Below are 14,124 nucleotides of genomic sequence, written 5' to 3'. Positions count from 1 at the left end.
GTTCTAATGAAGCTTGAACAGCTTAATTGCCTGATTTTTTTTTTTATTGCCTGGTGACAACTCGTTTGTAAAATGAATCTCGGTATCGTGTGGTGTCGGAGCAGCGGTCCTGTCACAGGAGATGGCGCTGAGCATCCCGCAGCTGCTCAGCAGAGGGAGAGGACGTGCGCCCAGCGTGGTAACGGCAGCCACTCCTGCTCCTCGGGTGGTGCGGGGCAGTTGTGTTGGGTGGGAGGTGCTGGGAAGCTGCGCCATCACTGTTGTATTCTCAGCACTCGGTTTTATCTTTTACCCACCTGAGCCAGCAAGGGCTGGCCCCTACTCTTCAGCATTTACCATTCATGGATTTCTTTTTGCCTGTTGATGTGAATTTTCTCATGCAGCTCATTTCCAACTCCTAGAAGACATGGAATCACTCCAGAATCAAAATGTCGTTGTGAGTGGAGGTAAGACACAGAACTGAGGTTGTGCAGTGGGGATGCAAGAAGGCAGCCTGGTTTTAGGTAAGTGCGCACAGAAGTACAGAGCAGCAAAGCATTCTCATAAAATTCCCTGGGATTTTGACAGCCCAAATCTGCCAGACCGCCTGCATCTCTATTGGTAGGACTCAAATGCAGTCGCGTAGAGGAAGAGGCTGCTCAGCCCAAGCGCTGGTTTCAGAATCTGCTGCCAGTCATGTCGCAATTGTGCTTTTATTTAATTACCTTCCCACTGCTCTAGAACAAGATGAACATGATGAGTTTCTTATTTTTGATGAATAAATTGCTTCTGACTTGTTCAGCCTGCCCCTACGCACACACTACGAGTGTTATAACAATGCTGGTGCTGGAATAACTGCCCTGAAATCCCAGCACACCCAAAAGAAGATCCCAGACAGACACAGGATCCCTTCAGTACCCGGCTGGCATCCTTGTCACCTCCTGCTGCCACGCAGCAGCCTGAGGCTGCGTTGATTGCCTGATGGTTTTGTTGCTTAAATACACCTTGTGTGCACAGTTCTCTGTGAAATCTGCCTTATTTGCAGGGCTGCATCCCCCTCTACAGGCAGACGTTTTGGTGAAACCATTTCGTCTCAGCAGGTTTTCAAATAGGAGGAAAGGCTGTAGTCTTTCTGACGGGACTAAGACTGCATATATATATATGGGGGGGGGGTTGTTTGTTTACATTTTAAAATATGCAGGTAACATGCGCATCACCTTCTAAAGTCTTCTGCCCACATCTGAATATTTTAGCAGGATGTCTAATCCAAACAGTTTTGCTCCAAGCATGGCTCTATTAGAAATGAGCTGCTTTCGGGAAGAGCAATTTTTAAAAGTATTCAAAGCTGTCAAAGTCTAACCAAATGCTCACAATCCCCTGTGAACATAAACAATAAGGCACGAGTTTAAGATCAGTTTGAAAGGAAGTATTTTACAAAATTGAAATTAACACTAATACATGCAAGATCCTTGCATCATCGTGGTGTTATGGCATCTTCTGGAAAAAATCAGAAATGTGGGGTGGACAGGACAGCAGGGCCAAGGGGGCTGGTTGGGCTGGTCCAGTCTGGTCTTGCTCCTCCTGGAAGCCGCTGAGATGGTTAAAATCAGCAGGCTGGAAACTTGGATGTGACTGTGACCATACACTTGATTCTTCTGAAATTATTGTTTCTTTATGTTTAAAGGATGTGCTAACAGACATCTTTGGGTTTATGAATTTTATGGGTGAGGTCATGGCTTTTAGATGCAGGAAATAACAACATTAACAGAAGCAATAACAATTCCACATTTAGGATCAGACACGTGTCATGTTTAGATGTGATGATTTCATGATCCTGAATGTTTTAAGGTTTTGCTACAGCAAATGCCGGGTTCGGTTTGAAATCAGGAGAGGCGGTGGCAGTCAGGGCCGGCTGCCACCAGAGGCAGGGCTGCCCTGTTCCCTCAGCCTCAAGGGGGTGTCACTTTGTCATCAGTTGTGCATCATTATTATCCTCTTGCCAGTATCAGAAGATAAAAAACCTGGAGTTTGCTGCTGTTAAATCACAACAGCTTTATACGCAGTTATTACAGTTTGTTGCCGTAATCCTATGCGTTTTTTTTAAATACTTTGACATCATTATCGCATTTTCAGCAATAGTGGTTCTAAAATCAGTTCTGCACAAAGTATCTGTAGTTCTGCTGCCAGCTAAGATACAGAATGTGGACAACACTGTACTGGCAACAGGCTTGTTCCTTGTAAACCTTTTTTTTGCATTTTTCCTGCCAGCCTACAGCTTTATACCTCCAGAAGCCTGAGCACAAGTGGTGGCATTGGGGGGGTGCAAATTAAAATACAACAGAAGCATCTGTCTTAACATGTTCAGCCCTATGACCATTTCCCTTCCAGCCACAGGGGTGGGAGCAGAGTTCCCTCCACACCGCACAGAATCCTCGTGCATTTGCCGTGACCTGATTTCCCTGTTGAACACACACATCTCCCTTTGGTGCCTGGAAGGTGATTGATTGCTGTGGGTTACTCACAGGCTGCTCCCACGTGTGCTAGCACTTTACCACCAGGAGGAGAAATATCTCAGCAGACAAGCGGCACTGCCAGGCTACTTGGTTTCATGGTCAGTGTTACTTTTGTGGAAAACTTACCTTTAGGTTTTGGGGATTTTTGGTGTGTGTTTGTTTGTTTTTAAAGTTTTCTTGTTAGCCAGGACATCCATAGAAGAACCTATTTGGTTCCAGAGAGGGAACCTCCACCCCTCCCAGCCAGATCAAGAGCCAGAAGCATGGCAGGGGTGACAGATCCTTGCAGAGCAGCAGGGCGGTATGGCTCGTGGCTCTAACATTCCATTTTTCCTGCTGACAAAAGTTTCTTGTTGAGAATTATATTCTGCAGAAACCAAAAACCACTGTTGTGATGTCTCCCCACAATACGGGGTTCCAATCATACTACAAACAAGGTGCTTTGAAGTACAAATGTTTTATTGCAGTATTTCATTATTTACAGTACCATTCACTTAATGAATGCACCTGGGTGCGACCCAAGTGCGAGCCATTTGAAAAAGAAAAGCTAAATGGTGGTAACTCGACAGTAAAACATGACTGTGCTTTATGCTTGTACTGCCCTCCCCGTTCCCTGGTACGGAATGCAGAGAATTTTGCTGCTCTCCCCTGTCACTTGAATAACCTGGTAATGTGAGACTTTGGTCACAAAGGATTGTCAGTCATTGGTCTGTTCGAGGTGTTACAGGAACAGGAATCTGCCGTCTTTCCACCTGGACAGGACTTGGAATTCGGGCTTTCTGACTGGGTAACGACACCTTTGTATGCAGCACTGTCAAGTTCCCTCTTCAATTTTTGATGTAAGTACTGGTTTATTTCCAATTCGTTCTGTTGCTGGTTCTCTTTGGTTTATGTAAGCTTTGAGTCATCTGCCTGTTCTGAGGCTACATCTTCTTGGCTTCAATATCTTGAAAGAGCCTCTAGAATTACCATGGAGTTGCTACTGGATACTGAAATTGGACATTTCATCTCCTAGAGCTGTATTTAAAGGTTTTTACAGAATACTGCAACTTCTATTATGTGTTTACACTTCATATGAAAACGGTGATTTGGGCAGCACTGAAGCCTACATTCTCACACACTATCATCTCAAAGTAGGACAAATTACTCTGGTTACTTCAGGAATGATCTCTGAACAGAAAATTGCCTTTTGAGGGGGGAGTAATTACTACAAATTTTATCGAAGACTTGAGAATTCCAGTATTCCAGTGGCTAAACTCAGGTCAATAATCTTTTCAGCTTTCTAACAAGTGTATTAGCTTGAAAAAGTACTTAGAAAGACATGTTCAGACTGAGTACCTGCAATTTCTGTTGCCACCAGCAGTCCTCTGGCAGGTGGGCAGTGAACTTCTCTGCTCCAGTCACCTTAGTGTGCAACAGGGATGTCGTTACCTTCTCAAACTTGAGAGACTTTGTGTTACAAAGCTCTTGTACAATTAGGAAATGTTTAAGACTAATTTCCTGGAAATAAGTTATATTAAACGGCATTCCAGTCCTCCAGAAAACACAGCGCAGGGCTGTTGGGTAAGGCTCAGAAGTACAAACTGCTGTTCTCTCTCCTCACCCCATGCCCAGCTAACAGTTCAATAATGAGTCCCTGTAACAGCTGCCTCAAGTGGTTCTGAAATGCCAAATTCTCAAAAATGGGATGACTGCAGCTCTTGGCAGGTTTTCTCCTGTGAGTCACACTTTTATTCCATGTTTCCACAGGCTTTTCTGTATCACCGTTGCCAGAAAGCCACCAAAAGCTTTACAGTTGTAGAAGGTAACATTTTCACAAAGAAAATGTATTGGTTTTATTTCTTAACCTACCATACAGAACACGGTGTTCCAAAGCCCAGCAGTGCCTCCCTGCTCCCGTTGCTCTGGCGTTCAGGGCGGCAGCAGCGCTCACATGCAGTCAACCACGTTGCTGGATCCCTGGCCCACATCGCGGATCTGGCTGCTGAGACAGGCGCACACGGCCACGCCTGCCCCTGCCCTGCAGTGCGACACCGAGCCCACCAGCTCCCACCTGCAGAAAGGGGCAGAGGAAAAAAGGAAAAGTTCCTGCCCTTTATGAGCAACTTGGAAGCATTTATTTTCTGTGTTTGAAATTCTATTATGCAGCCTAGCTGTTTGCTCTACACAAAAATACACCCTGCTTGTTTATTATTTCTCCAGTAAATTTAGTCCAAAATCAGACTGAAACAATGAGAAGAATGTAGATTCTTATTGAATGAAGGGAAGAGGACAAGGGATGGAGGGGAGGTGCTGCTTAAATATTTACAAGAACTTAGTGGCATAAGCAGCGCTCCTGCATCACTAGTCACAGATATAACTCAGTGATCACCAGGAAACAACAGTGAGACTCCTGCTCTACACGATTTCTATTACATTGTGGTTTTATATAGGCAGATATAATTGCCTTATTAAGCCAAATAAAAAGTTAAATTACCTATTCACTATGGGATCAAACGCTTCCACTGTATTCAGGTACGCGTTGCCGTTGTGACCTCCCACTGCAAAGATTTTACCCATCAGTGTTGCTATGCCAACGCCGCCCCTCGGCGTTGTCAGCTCCGCCACGTATTCCCATTTGTTGCTGCGCGGGTCAAACCGCTCCACCGAGCTCAGGGGAGAGTTGTCATCAAAGCCACCTGCAAAGAGCCATCACGTTATCAAAGCTGTAGCCACCTCTAGTGCTGGTGATAGCCAGGACTGGCATAATCGTGCTAATCCCAGCATTCAGTGGGAATAGAGTGTCCAGCTCTATTTCTGTATGTGGATTTCACAAACTCCTAAAAATTAACAGCTCTCCCTCCTGTTGTCATATAAGCATCACCAAGACTGAGTTTTCTTCAACTCATCTTGCAAGGAGTATTATTTATATTATTTTTTCTCCTTGAATTCATCTTACATAGTTGTAATGAAACAGCTTCCAATTTGGAATAGAAAAAAAAAACTTGAGTAGAAGGATGGTCTCGATCTTACTTTGAGCAAAACAAGCTCTTGAAGTGTTTTCAAATTGCAGCATTGCTGAATACATGAGTAGGAAAAAAATTCCTCAAAGATTTTGGTGATACATTCCCCTCACTGGGACAGCTGTCAGAGAAGCATTTTACTAAGAGGGTTTTTTTTTTAGTCACAATAATGCACAAGGCAAAGCTCTGCAACTATCACTACAGCGTTCCTACCTGGCATCGTCCTCCCTCAGGTTAGCAGGTAAATGCCAGGTAGAGCAGAACAGGACAGTCCTAGGACAACAGGCTGTGGAATAAGTGTAATCACTGTGTGAAAAAGCTACTGTTGTCTACATTCAGAACAGAGCTACAGTGCTTTCCTAAAAGGAATGTCAGGATTAGTGAGTCTCAAGACGACTTTATATATAGATGTATTGTCATGAGCACTACAGCACCCCTGAAATGTGGGTTAGGAAGTGCTTTTTATTTTCTTGCTAACGCAGTTTCATTTAAGCGTGCCCTGGTTGTGCTTGCTTACTTCTGCCCAAGAACACTAAGTACAGGTCGGGTCTATCAGTTCCTCTAGCAACAACGGCCTCTTCCAAAGGGCAGCACTTGGCAGGAGCAGCGCCACGAAATGCCACACGCCTACTCACCCACAACGTACAAGCAGCCGTGGAGCTCGCTGACACCGTTGCCAGCTCTTCGCTGACCCATCTCCTTCACTTCGATCCACTTATCCAAGTGGGGATCGTATTTCTCCACGCTGGAAAGAGACGCTACGCCGTCATTGCCACCCACCGCGTAAACGTGGTTCTGGAAAACAGTTGTATAGGGAAAGATTATTTGTAATGCATATGTATTTACTCAGCTTTTCAGAAGCAGTCTTAAAATGAGAGGAAAACATGGCATATCCCTACGGTCCTAATTATGTACTTTTCTTTAAGAATTTCAACAACAGACTTAATTACCTAACAACTGGTAAAACGCTGTTTTCCAATTAAAGAAGTGAAAAAGTTACATAGTGCTGCAGTTATTTTGCAGAGTACATATGGCAACAGGTGCAGATGCATGCAGTACCTGTAAACACAGTAACCATTACAAACCTGAGTCTTCTGAATGCGACGTGAAGCATTAGCCTGATGTTGTTGCCAGGGTCCTGGTACTTACCTGCAGTACCTCAAATAGTGTTGCAACAGGGAGCATAGTTCAATTTGTTTTGAGTGTTTTCCTAAATATCCTTCCTCACCTTTTGCACAGTTCTATAGTATTTTCATGGCTTAGACCTACCAGCTGCAATTTGGGAGGAAAGAGTCACTTACCACGAGGGCTACGGAGCCAACTCCTCCCCTGGGAGTGTTCATCGAGGCAACTGCGCTCCATCGGTCAGACTCAATGTCGTATCGTTCCACATCACTGAAGCAAGTGTTGTCATCTAAACCTCCTATCGCGTAAATAGGGCCACCAAGGGAGGCAAGAGCAATTCCTCTCCTGAGAAAACCATAGAATCAAGATCTCACTGCAAATCTTTAAGGAAGGGGAATGTCATACCAGTGCTATGTTAACTGACTAGCACCTGTTTCAAACTACGGGGAAAAAGTAATGAAAATTTAATAGGTTTATTATAAATAATCACTAATCAATGTGGCTGGCCCTCTGCACATCAGTGTCAGTCTTGCAACATTATCCTGAATGTCTTTTGAACGTCTGCGGGCTCCCATTAGAAGGGAGTTCTATCTTAGATTCACCTCTGCTTCCCCAGGCACCTGTATGTAATTGTGTGATCCATGAACAGGACTGCTGCAGCTACAGTATCTTTAGACTGCAAAAAGACAAAGCTCCTGTTACAATTTAAAAAAAAAAAAAAAAAAAGGACAGTGGTGCATATAATGTTTTGACTGAATGTCACCTAGGGCCCAAGTCCTCTACTTTTATGCTTCGATATATGAAGTTGTCTTAGTTATTTCATTTCTCTACCTTGGTACTGAATTTTACACCTCCTATCTTGTTTTATTGAACCTGGTGGTTTTAACTTTCTTGGTATAGCTGCTGCTACAATTTGAGAATTAATTTTTTTGGGCATGATACTAATACCTACTAAAAGGCAAACCTGTGCTGGATATTAGATGGCTGAACTTCAGCAAGCTTTAATTGCAATTTCTTCCATTCAGTTCTTTTTTCCTAAGTCTGTGTTGAAATAGTTGTCAGATTTTTTTTTCTACTAAGTCTACCAATATGAAAGTACAATCAATAGCACAAAATGAAAGTATTGTCATTACAGAACTCCGTGTAAAGTATGGTCTAGAAGGTAAGTATTAAGTTTCTGCTTTAACTACCAGGACTGGTGATTTACTATATCACTGAGGACATTCTGGTCTCATTACACAGAGGGCAGGGTTGCACATATCTAGACAGGAGTGAGAGAGGGACAGTCTGTCTAGAGAACAAATGCTGTGGTGAGAACAGATGTCCGGGGCTTATCTTAAATTGCCTCAGCAGATAATGTAGTCACACTTCCAATGGTGGCAGTTTTTTCTCAACTGAGTGTTCTGATGCCACCTTTGTGAACAGGAGGAGGGCAGCACAGCAGCCATTTCTTTTACTGAAGTACTGATCAGGTAAGAAATGTTACAGAAGTCCAGGGCTGATGTTTGCCGAGAATACGGCTGGGTGGTGGCAGGAGGGAGGAAAAGGAGCAAGAAGCCATTTCTAGGAGTCTGAGTCTTCTACTTTGATTAGGTCGCAGTGACAAATAGCTTTAGAACTTAGCTGTGCTCAGTATTTTACTCCTACTTGTATGTGACGATTGTAGAAACAACAAATAACAAAATGGAATGTAGAATTAATGAGGCTAATTTAAATGACAGCAGAAACAAAAAATTACCCATCTGTGAATCCAGTAACTCTTTAAAAGAATCGTATCAGAAGGCAAGAAAAATCCTCAATCTGGCTCTCAATGTTTCCAGCAAAAAGGCCTCCAACCTTTTGTGGTTTTCTGGACATGAGGTATTTAACTGTGCATGTTCTGCTGGCAGTTGTCTTGCTCACTCTTAAAAAGAGCAAAAAACCCTCACAGAACCAGTTAATGAGTTGAAAGTTCCTTATCAGGCGTAGCAGAAAGGCCCCAGATATCAGAATGTAAACACAGCTGGACTGGAAGAGCTCTCTGCTCCGGAAGCCAACCCCCCCCAAAAAAGGTGGGGGGGGAATATAATGGAGCAACAAAATAAAGCCAAAGACTGCAATAACCACTGTTACCAGACAGGGCCTATCTCCAGAGATGAAGTTTTGCCATGAGGTACAGTATATTACACACAACTTTGTGCACATATGTGATATATGCAAGTAACTTGATGCAGATTTGTGTTTGCTTTACATCTAGTAAATAAAGGCATTTGGTAGCATTCAAGCCCCAAAATAGGAAAAAAAAAATCCTAACAATAGCAGAGTTTAAAAACCCAAATAAAGGCAGGACAGACATGATGGTTTTCAGCATCAGCAAGAAATGATATGTCACAGATTAGGACTTAAAATTTTGCACATGGGACACATACCTCTTTGTGTTCATTGATGCCTTCATCATCCACTTGTTAGTGAGAGGATCAAATACTTCCATGCTTCCTAAGTGTTCATTTCCATCATGCCCACCTACTGCATAGACTTTACCTGAAACACATACGCATCTTTTGATACAGAGATCGCTTGGCAACATCTCAGTTTTCATTTATGTAATATCCCTGCCCATGTGGAGTAAAAAAAGCTCCAAGAAAGGTGAGAGTTTTCAAAGGCTTTCAATATCACAATTTTAATTAAGGAAGGACTTTACATTTTTATATGCTGTACTCAACCAGAGATCTGTTCTAATGTGGACTTTTATACAAAGCTTGAGATATGTAGACAATAAATCTTCCCATAACTTGAGTACTGCAGGTCAGATCAGTTTTGGACATTTATATCAATCTCTCCAGATTTTCTACAGGGGAAAAATAGCTGTGTTCTGCTGTAGCAACACAGGGGTTGCTCTGTACAAGGAAAAGTTGTACCATGGGCGCTAAGGTGCTCTGGACTGCATGGGCCTGGTTTCAGAAGATGGACACCCAAAAAATAAAGGTAGGTCTGCTCTTGGAAGAGTTATGGTCTTAGTGACTTGCCTGTACAGATTTAAGTATGAAGTACTAGCAAATTCTGGCTGTCTCTGCTGTGTAAGGCCATTTCTTTATGAACAGATTAAAAAAAAATTAACTGCCTATGAAGGCAATAGGCTATATACAGATTGCAGTAATGTCTTTGCAGTAAGCACAATCAAAAACCCCTTCACAATCGAAAACCCATTCATGGGGGAAAAAGCTTTACTAAATTGAAGAATATCCAACAGTTAAGCCACTGCAGGACAGACTTACTTAGTAAAAGCACCAATTCCAGCAAAAAGAGCAAGCAATCACCTTTTGAATAGTGTTGCTTGAATACATTTATTACTGACCTCCCACAGAGATCACACCCACATGCCTTCTCCTGCTGTTCATTTCGGGGCCGAAGAACCAGTTGTTCTTACTGATGGAGTAACATTCGATGCTGCGAAATGGGTCACCCGATCCACCTCTGCCACCGACACAGAACAGCACACCTGAAGAACACAAAACAAATTTCCAGAAAGCTGGCAGGAACATGGGGGATAAAGTTGTATAGCAGAGTGGGCTGAAAATTATGTACGTCAGGAGAAGTCATACTGCAATTCAAGGGGTACAGACATTGCCCTGTATACTGGATGCTGGATTTTGGCCTTTGCTTGGCATGCTGTTATGGCAATTAACTATCTATGCTCTTGTAAAAGTAACGTGTCTTTTAAATATGCTTTTTTGTGATTTTTGCTTATGGAGATAAACAGATTGATTGTTAAATATAACAATGTAAAAAATAGGATTTGCAGTTTATATTCATCACTCACTTTTAGTTTAGGTTAGACGAGAAAGTTAGCTCAACCTTCTTGCATTGAAGGTAAGTGTCCACCGTTTTCTGTATAGCTTTGAGCATACTGCCTGCACATAACATACTTAACAGTTCCAGCCTTAATACAGATAGAGCTGATCAGGTCAAATAACGTTTTAAAGAGAGAAAACAAGTGCTAAAGTTCTGCTAGGAAAATGCAGCCTAGTGACCAGAAAGGTACACAATGGCTTTCCCAATTTTGCATTAATTCATTAACAAGCTGTCTAACCCTGCACAGATGTGCTGCCTTTTTTCCACACCGCTCCATACTGGATAATCAGACACACATTTAATTACCAGCAGTCTGCTTCCTTGGTGTTGTGCGAATGGAGTACTCAAAGTCTGGCACTGCCCTGCTGCTCAGGTGAAGGTGGTAGTTTCTTGCTTCATCCAGCAAATCCCTACATTTTAGATTCTGCTTGACAATCTCTTCCTTTGCCACAACACCCATAAGGAAACATACGGGCAAGAGAGGCAGCCGTACCTGACAGAAATGAACACAGTTGGAGTAACTGGCTGAACTGGCTGAGTCTCACCGTTCGCAGTGATGCACACAGAACAGATGGCAGCTGCCAGCCCCGTGCTCTGCGCTAAAAAGAGCGGCTTTCATACCTTTTTTCCCCCAGAATAACAGTGATACAAATAATTACTTTAGTGACAAATGTTTGCTACAACCATTTGCATTTAAGCAGCAGTGGAGAACTGTCCCTTGGCCCAGGCTGAGCAGAGGAGAAGTGCCACTGCCCGTACCACAACCGTGTCTGCCCAGCGTGATGCAGGCAGCATCTGTAACTTCACCGGGAGAGCCCGTGTCAGGTTAGTCAGCTCATTGCTAATTGGCTAAGAGGAGTTTCGCTAGAATGGTTCATTGCTTTTGGGTGGCAAGTCAAAAAGGAAATGCTGTCAACACGAACTAAGCATCTATTAAGGAGGTATTGCTAGTGTAGTAACACCTTTCTCTAGTGTGAACTCGACAGACCACAGGATTTAAAAAAAAAAAAAAAAGTTTGAGAGGTAATTGTTTCCTTCCCCAAAGCCTTCCTGTGGTCCTCAGACCAGGCTGAGGAAGGGGAGGCTGCTTCTGGGTAAGACCACACAGCTACCCCTGTCCAGAGCAATCCCCAGGGCCAGGGCAGATCTGAAATAAGGTCAGCCTCTCCAAAACAGCCTTGAAATGTCCTTCATCCCCCCCATCACTGATTCCTGCAAACTTTTCATTTGTCCTTGTGAGAGAGAGTGAGGAATCTGAAATACAATCAGATGGGGGTGACAAAAGGAAGGTGCAAAGGTGGAACAGGTGTTAGCAGGAGGGAACTGAAGGAAACTACCACCTGACTTTCTAAGGTGTGGAACTGACACTGTCAAGCAGCTCCCAGTCAGCTCAGCAGCAATGGTATAGGAGAAGTCCAGTATCTTCACTGCTTCTCAGAGCAGCAGGATGGCACTGTCATATGGCTGACAACTGTCCCTGTCTTCAAGCATGTGTCTCTACCAGTTCTTCCTTACCCACTTGCTTTCAGTCCCATTTCTTCCTTTACTTTGGCCCTGGCTTATTTTAGGCTGATTCAAAACACCACTGTAGGCCTGCTAATAGACTTGTGAGGTTAGTGATGTGGTAAGAGCTCAAGGCTGACAAATTCAGAACCCCATTATAACAGGAAAAGCTATAATACTGATTATGATGTGGATAATAACTGTCAATAAGCTCTGTTTTCTGCTAGCAAAAAGGTCCAAATCAACTGATTACTCCATATACTTCAGCAAATAACCCATATTTACGCAAGGGGTTTACTTTTTCATTGCTTTGTTCTAGACTCTGGTTTCCATGAATAGAATAAAGCTGTTAATCTCCTCTACTAATGTAAATGCATGATAAAAATCAGATTTTTTTTTTTAAAATCTCTAATTATATTGCCTGCAAATTTAATTGTAGTGTACTAAAGGAGGGGTTTTTGTACCAAAAAAACCTCATGCTAGTCTAGATGAAACTGAAGGATTTTGGAAGACAGTTAACAATAGTGTGATCTTTTACTGGGAAATGTGAAAAATGATGCATGAAGACAATGACAGCAGCATGTTAGCAGACCTCTCGTTACTCACATGATGCAAATATTAGCAATTCTGCCAAATGCAAAATATTCAAGTGGGAGTTCACTGACAACTGAAACAGCACAAGTTCAGCTGAGTGACCTTTTGATACCTGTATGTGTTTCTTTCAGAAGTAGGGGACTCGTATCAAGTCTAAAGGATCAAACTGCAAACTCCTTTCGGATCTTACAGGTAACCAGCAGTGCCAGTCTAGTGAGCATTAAAAGGTCTAGGATATGTTTTCTGGCCTCTTGTAGGGCTAATACATCTTGGTCTTTTGCTAATTAAATATACAGAACATTCCAGAAGTAGCACAACTCGATGTGCTATATCTCCATGAGTTTTACTTTCTGACCCATGTAACAAAACTCCTGAAAAACTTTGCTCTCCTTCCTTAAGTACAAATACTTACCAGTAAGGGAAGCAAGTGTTTCAGGCTGTAGAAGTATCAAACCAGGTTGAAGTGATGGCTTTATTTTCACTACATGTAAATTTAAGAAGTTTCTGCTCTAGCACAGATGCAGGGTTTTGTTGGCTCCCCACCCCCCAGCTATAAGCATAAAGTGAGTACTCTTCTCTCTACAGAAACTGGGGAATACAACTCCTTCCTGATCTTCAAGAGGTCTGACCTGCTTCCACTGTCAACACACAACTGTGAATACCAGATGAGGCACCAACTGGTAAGAACATTTTTTATCTTGAAGTCTGCCTAAGTACAAACAGCTGATTTCAGAATTAAACCAGTAAAGAGCCAGGCACCCAGCGCCTCGGTCTGCCCTACCTGTGCCAGTATTTCATCCAGCCACGTAGCGTGATGCTGCGGATTGGCCAGCAACCACTTGATAGCAGCATTGTAAACCTGCTTTTCATTTTCTATATTCAGGTCACTGGAGGACAGGAGTTTATGGAGGTGCTGCGGTGACACGTTCACAAAGTCTTCGCATTCCACCACCTCGGTAAAGTGCTCACAAGCGTACTGATCGGCCATGTCCATCAAGTCAATGCGGTTGTGACTCTCTGCAAACGCCCTGACCGCCAGGCAGTTGGAGGGGTGGAAGTGCAGTTTCATGTATTCACAGCATGCCTTGGCCACCACCTCCACCTGAAGGATGCAAGCAGCGTACAGGAGAGGCTGGACGTTATCCACTGTCAGGGTAAGCCGGGAGGAGTACACAAACTTCACCAGATCTTCTATCGCATCACCATCAAAGTCCTTGATCTCGATCAACGTCTGCTTGGCTTCAGCCATTTCTGAAAGAAACATAGCTCTGAAGTAAGGTATAACGCAAGCCAGCACCAGTTTGTGGCAGGAGATGAGCTTTGAACCAACCTGAAAAACAAAACAAAACAGTATTTTACTGGAACGTTAATTTCTTTCAGCTATAAAGAAAGGACAGTTAAGCTGAAATGTGAATTCTGGACTCGAATTTATTTTGTTGAAAAAAATGCATTCCTTTTGCCCTGTACTTCCGACATTAGATTAATGTATCCCAAACAGATGGGAATGTAACTTGACCACCGGAGTGGCACAAGGCTACTCCAGGAAGCAATGGCCTTAGTGCACTTAAATTATTTTT

At 43.1% G+C, this 14,124-nt stretch overlaps 2 protein-coding genes across 11 annotated transcripts in view; one reads left to right on the top strand and one right to left on the bottom strand.

The window, feature by feature from the left end:
• Positions 1-1,451: 1,451 nt before the first annotated feature.
• The window catches only part of KLHL8 (kelch like family member 8), a 28,611-nt gene continuing 15,938 nt past the window's right edge, over positions 1,452-14,124 (bottom strand). For 6 of the 7 annotated variants that reach the window (XM_082051455.1, XM_082051457.1, XM_082051456.1 and 3 more), the window contains 8 exons: positions 13,329-13,877; positions 10,757-10,943; positions 9,954-10,097; positions 9,028-9,139; positions 6,796-6,964; positions 6,130-6,289; positions 4,969-5,170; positions 1,452-4,545 (listed from right to left, as the gene is read on the bottom strand). In XM_082051455.1, coding sequence (XP_081907581.1) covers positions 4,422-4,545; positions 4,969-5,170; positions 6,130-6,289; positions 6,796-6,964; positions 9,028-9,139; positions 9,954-10,097; positions 10,757-10,943; positions 13,329-13,877 — 1,647 coding nt within the window. In that variant the 3' untranslated portion in view covers positions 1,452-4,421. The remainder of the gene's footprint in view (positions 4,546-4,968; positions 5,171-6,129; positions 6,290-6,795; positions 6,965-9,027; positions 9,140-9,953; positions 10,098-10,756; positions 10,944-13,328; positions 13,878-14,124) is intronic. The other variant, XM_082051461.1, reaches the window with a different exon arrangement.
• Positions 6,995-13,554, top strand: LOC309439222 (uncharacterized protein). Of its 4 annotated transcripts, none has more exons than XM_082051463.1 (5): positions 6,995-8,091; positions 9,442-9,583; positions 11,149-11,275; positions 13,133-13,227; positions 13,431-13,554. In XM_082051463.1, the coding sequence occupies exons 2-5, from the start codon at positions 9,518-9,520 to the stop codon at positions 13,467-13,469; spliced, it is 327 nt and encodes a 108-aa protein (XP_081907589.1). In that variant the 5' UTR covers positions 6,995-8,091; positions 9,442-9,517; the 3' UTR covers positions 13,470-13,554. The 4 variants fall into 4 exon arrangements, 2 of the variants coding, with proteins under 2 accessions (XP_081907589.1, XP_081907588.1); XR_014183943.1 differs by lacking the exon at positions 6,995-8,091 and adding an exon at positions 12,679-12,739 and having other exon boundaries at positions 9,149-9,583; positions 11,152-11,275; XM_082051462.1 differs by lacking the exon at positions 6,995-8,091 and having other exon boundaries at positions 9,149-9,583.

Source organism: Streptopelia decaocto (assembly GCF_964273445.1).
Source record: "Streptopelia decaocto genome assembly, chromosome: 4".
Taxonomy (NCBI): domain Eukaryota; kingdom Metazoa; phylum Chordata; class Aves; order Columbiformes; family Columbidae; genus Streptopelia; species Streptopelia decaocto.
The sequence above is the reverse complement of the archived record's forward strand: the minus strand, read 5'-3'. Positions and strand labels throughout refer to the sequence as shown.

Coding starts and splice junctions, on each gene's coding strand:
- LOC309439222 (XM_082051463.1), top strand. CDS start 9,518: ATGGGCGCTAAGGTGCTCTGGACTGCATGGGCCTGGTTTCAGAAGATG. Junction 9,584..11,148: donor TGGACACCCAAAAAATAAAG/GTAGGTCTGCTC, acceptor TTTGCATTTAAG/CAGCAGTGGAGAACTGTCCC. Junction 11,276..13,132: donor ACCGGGAGAGCCCGTGTCAG/GTTAGTCAGCTC, acceptor TTCTCTCTACAG/AAACTGGGGAATACAACTCC.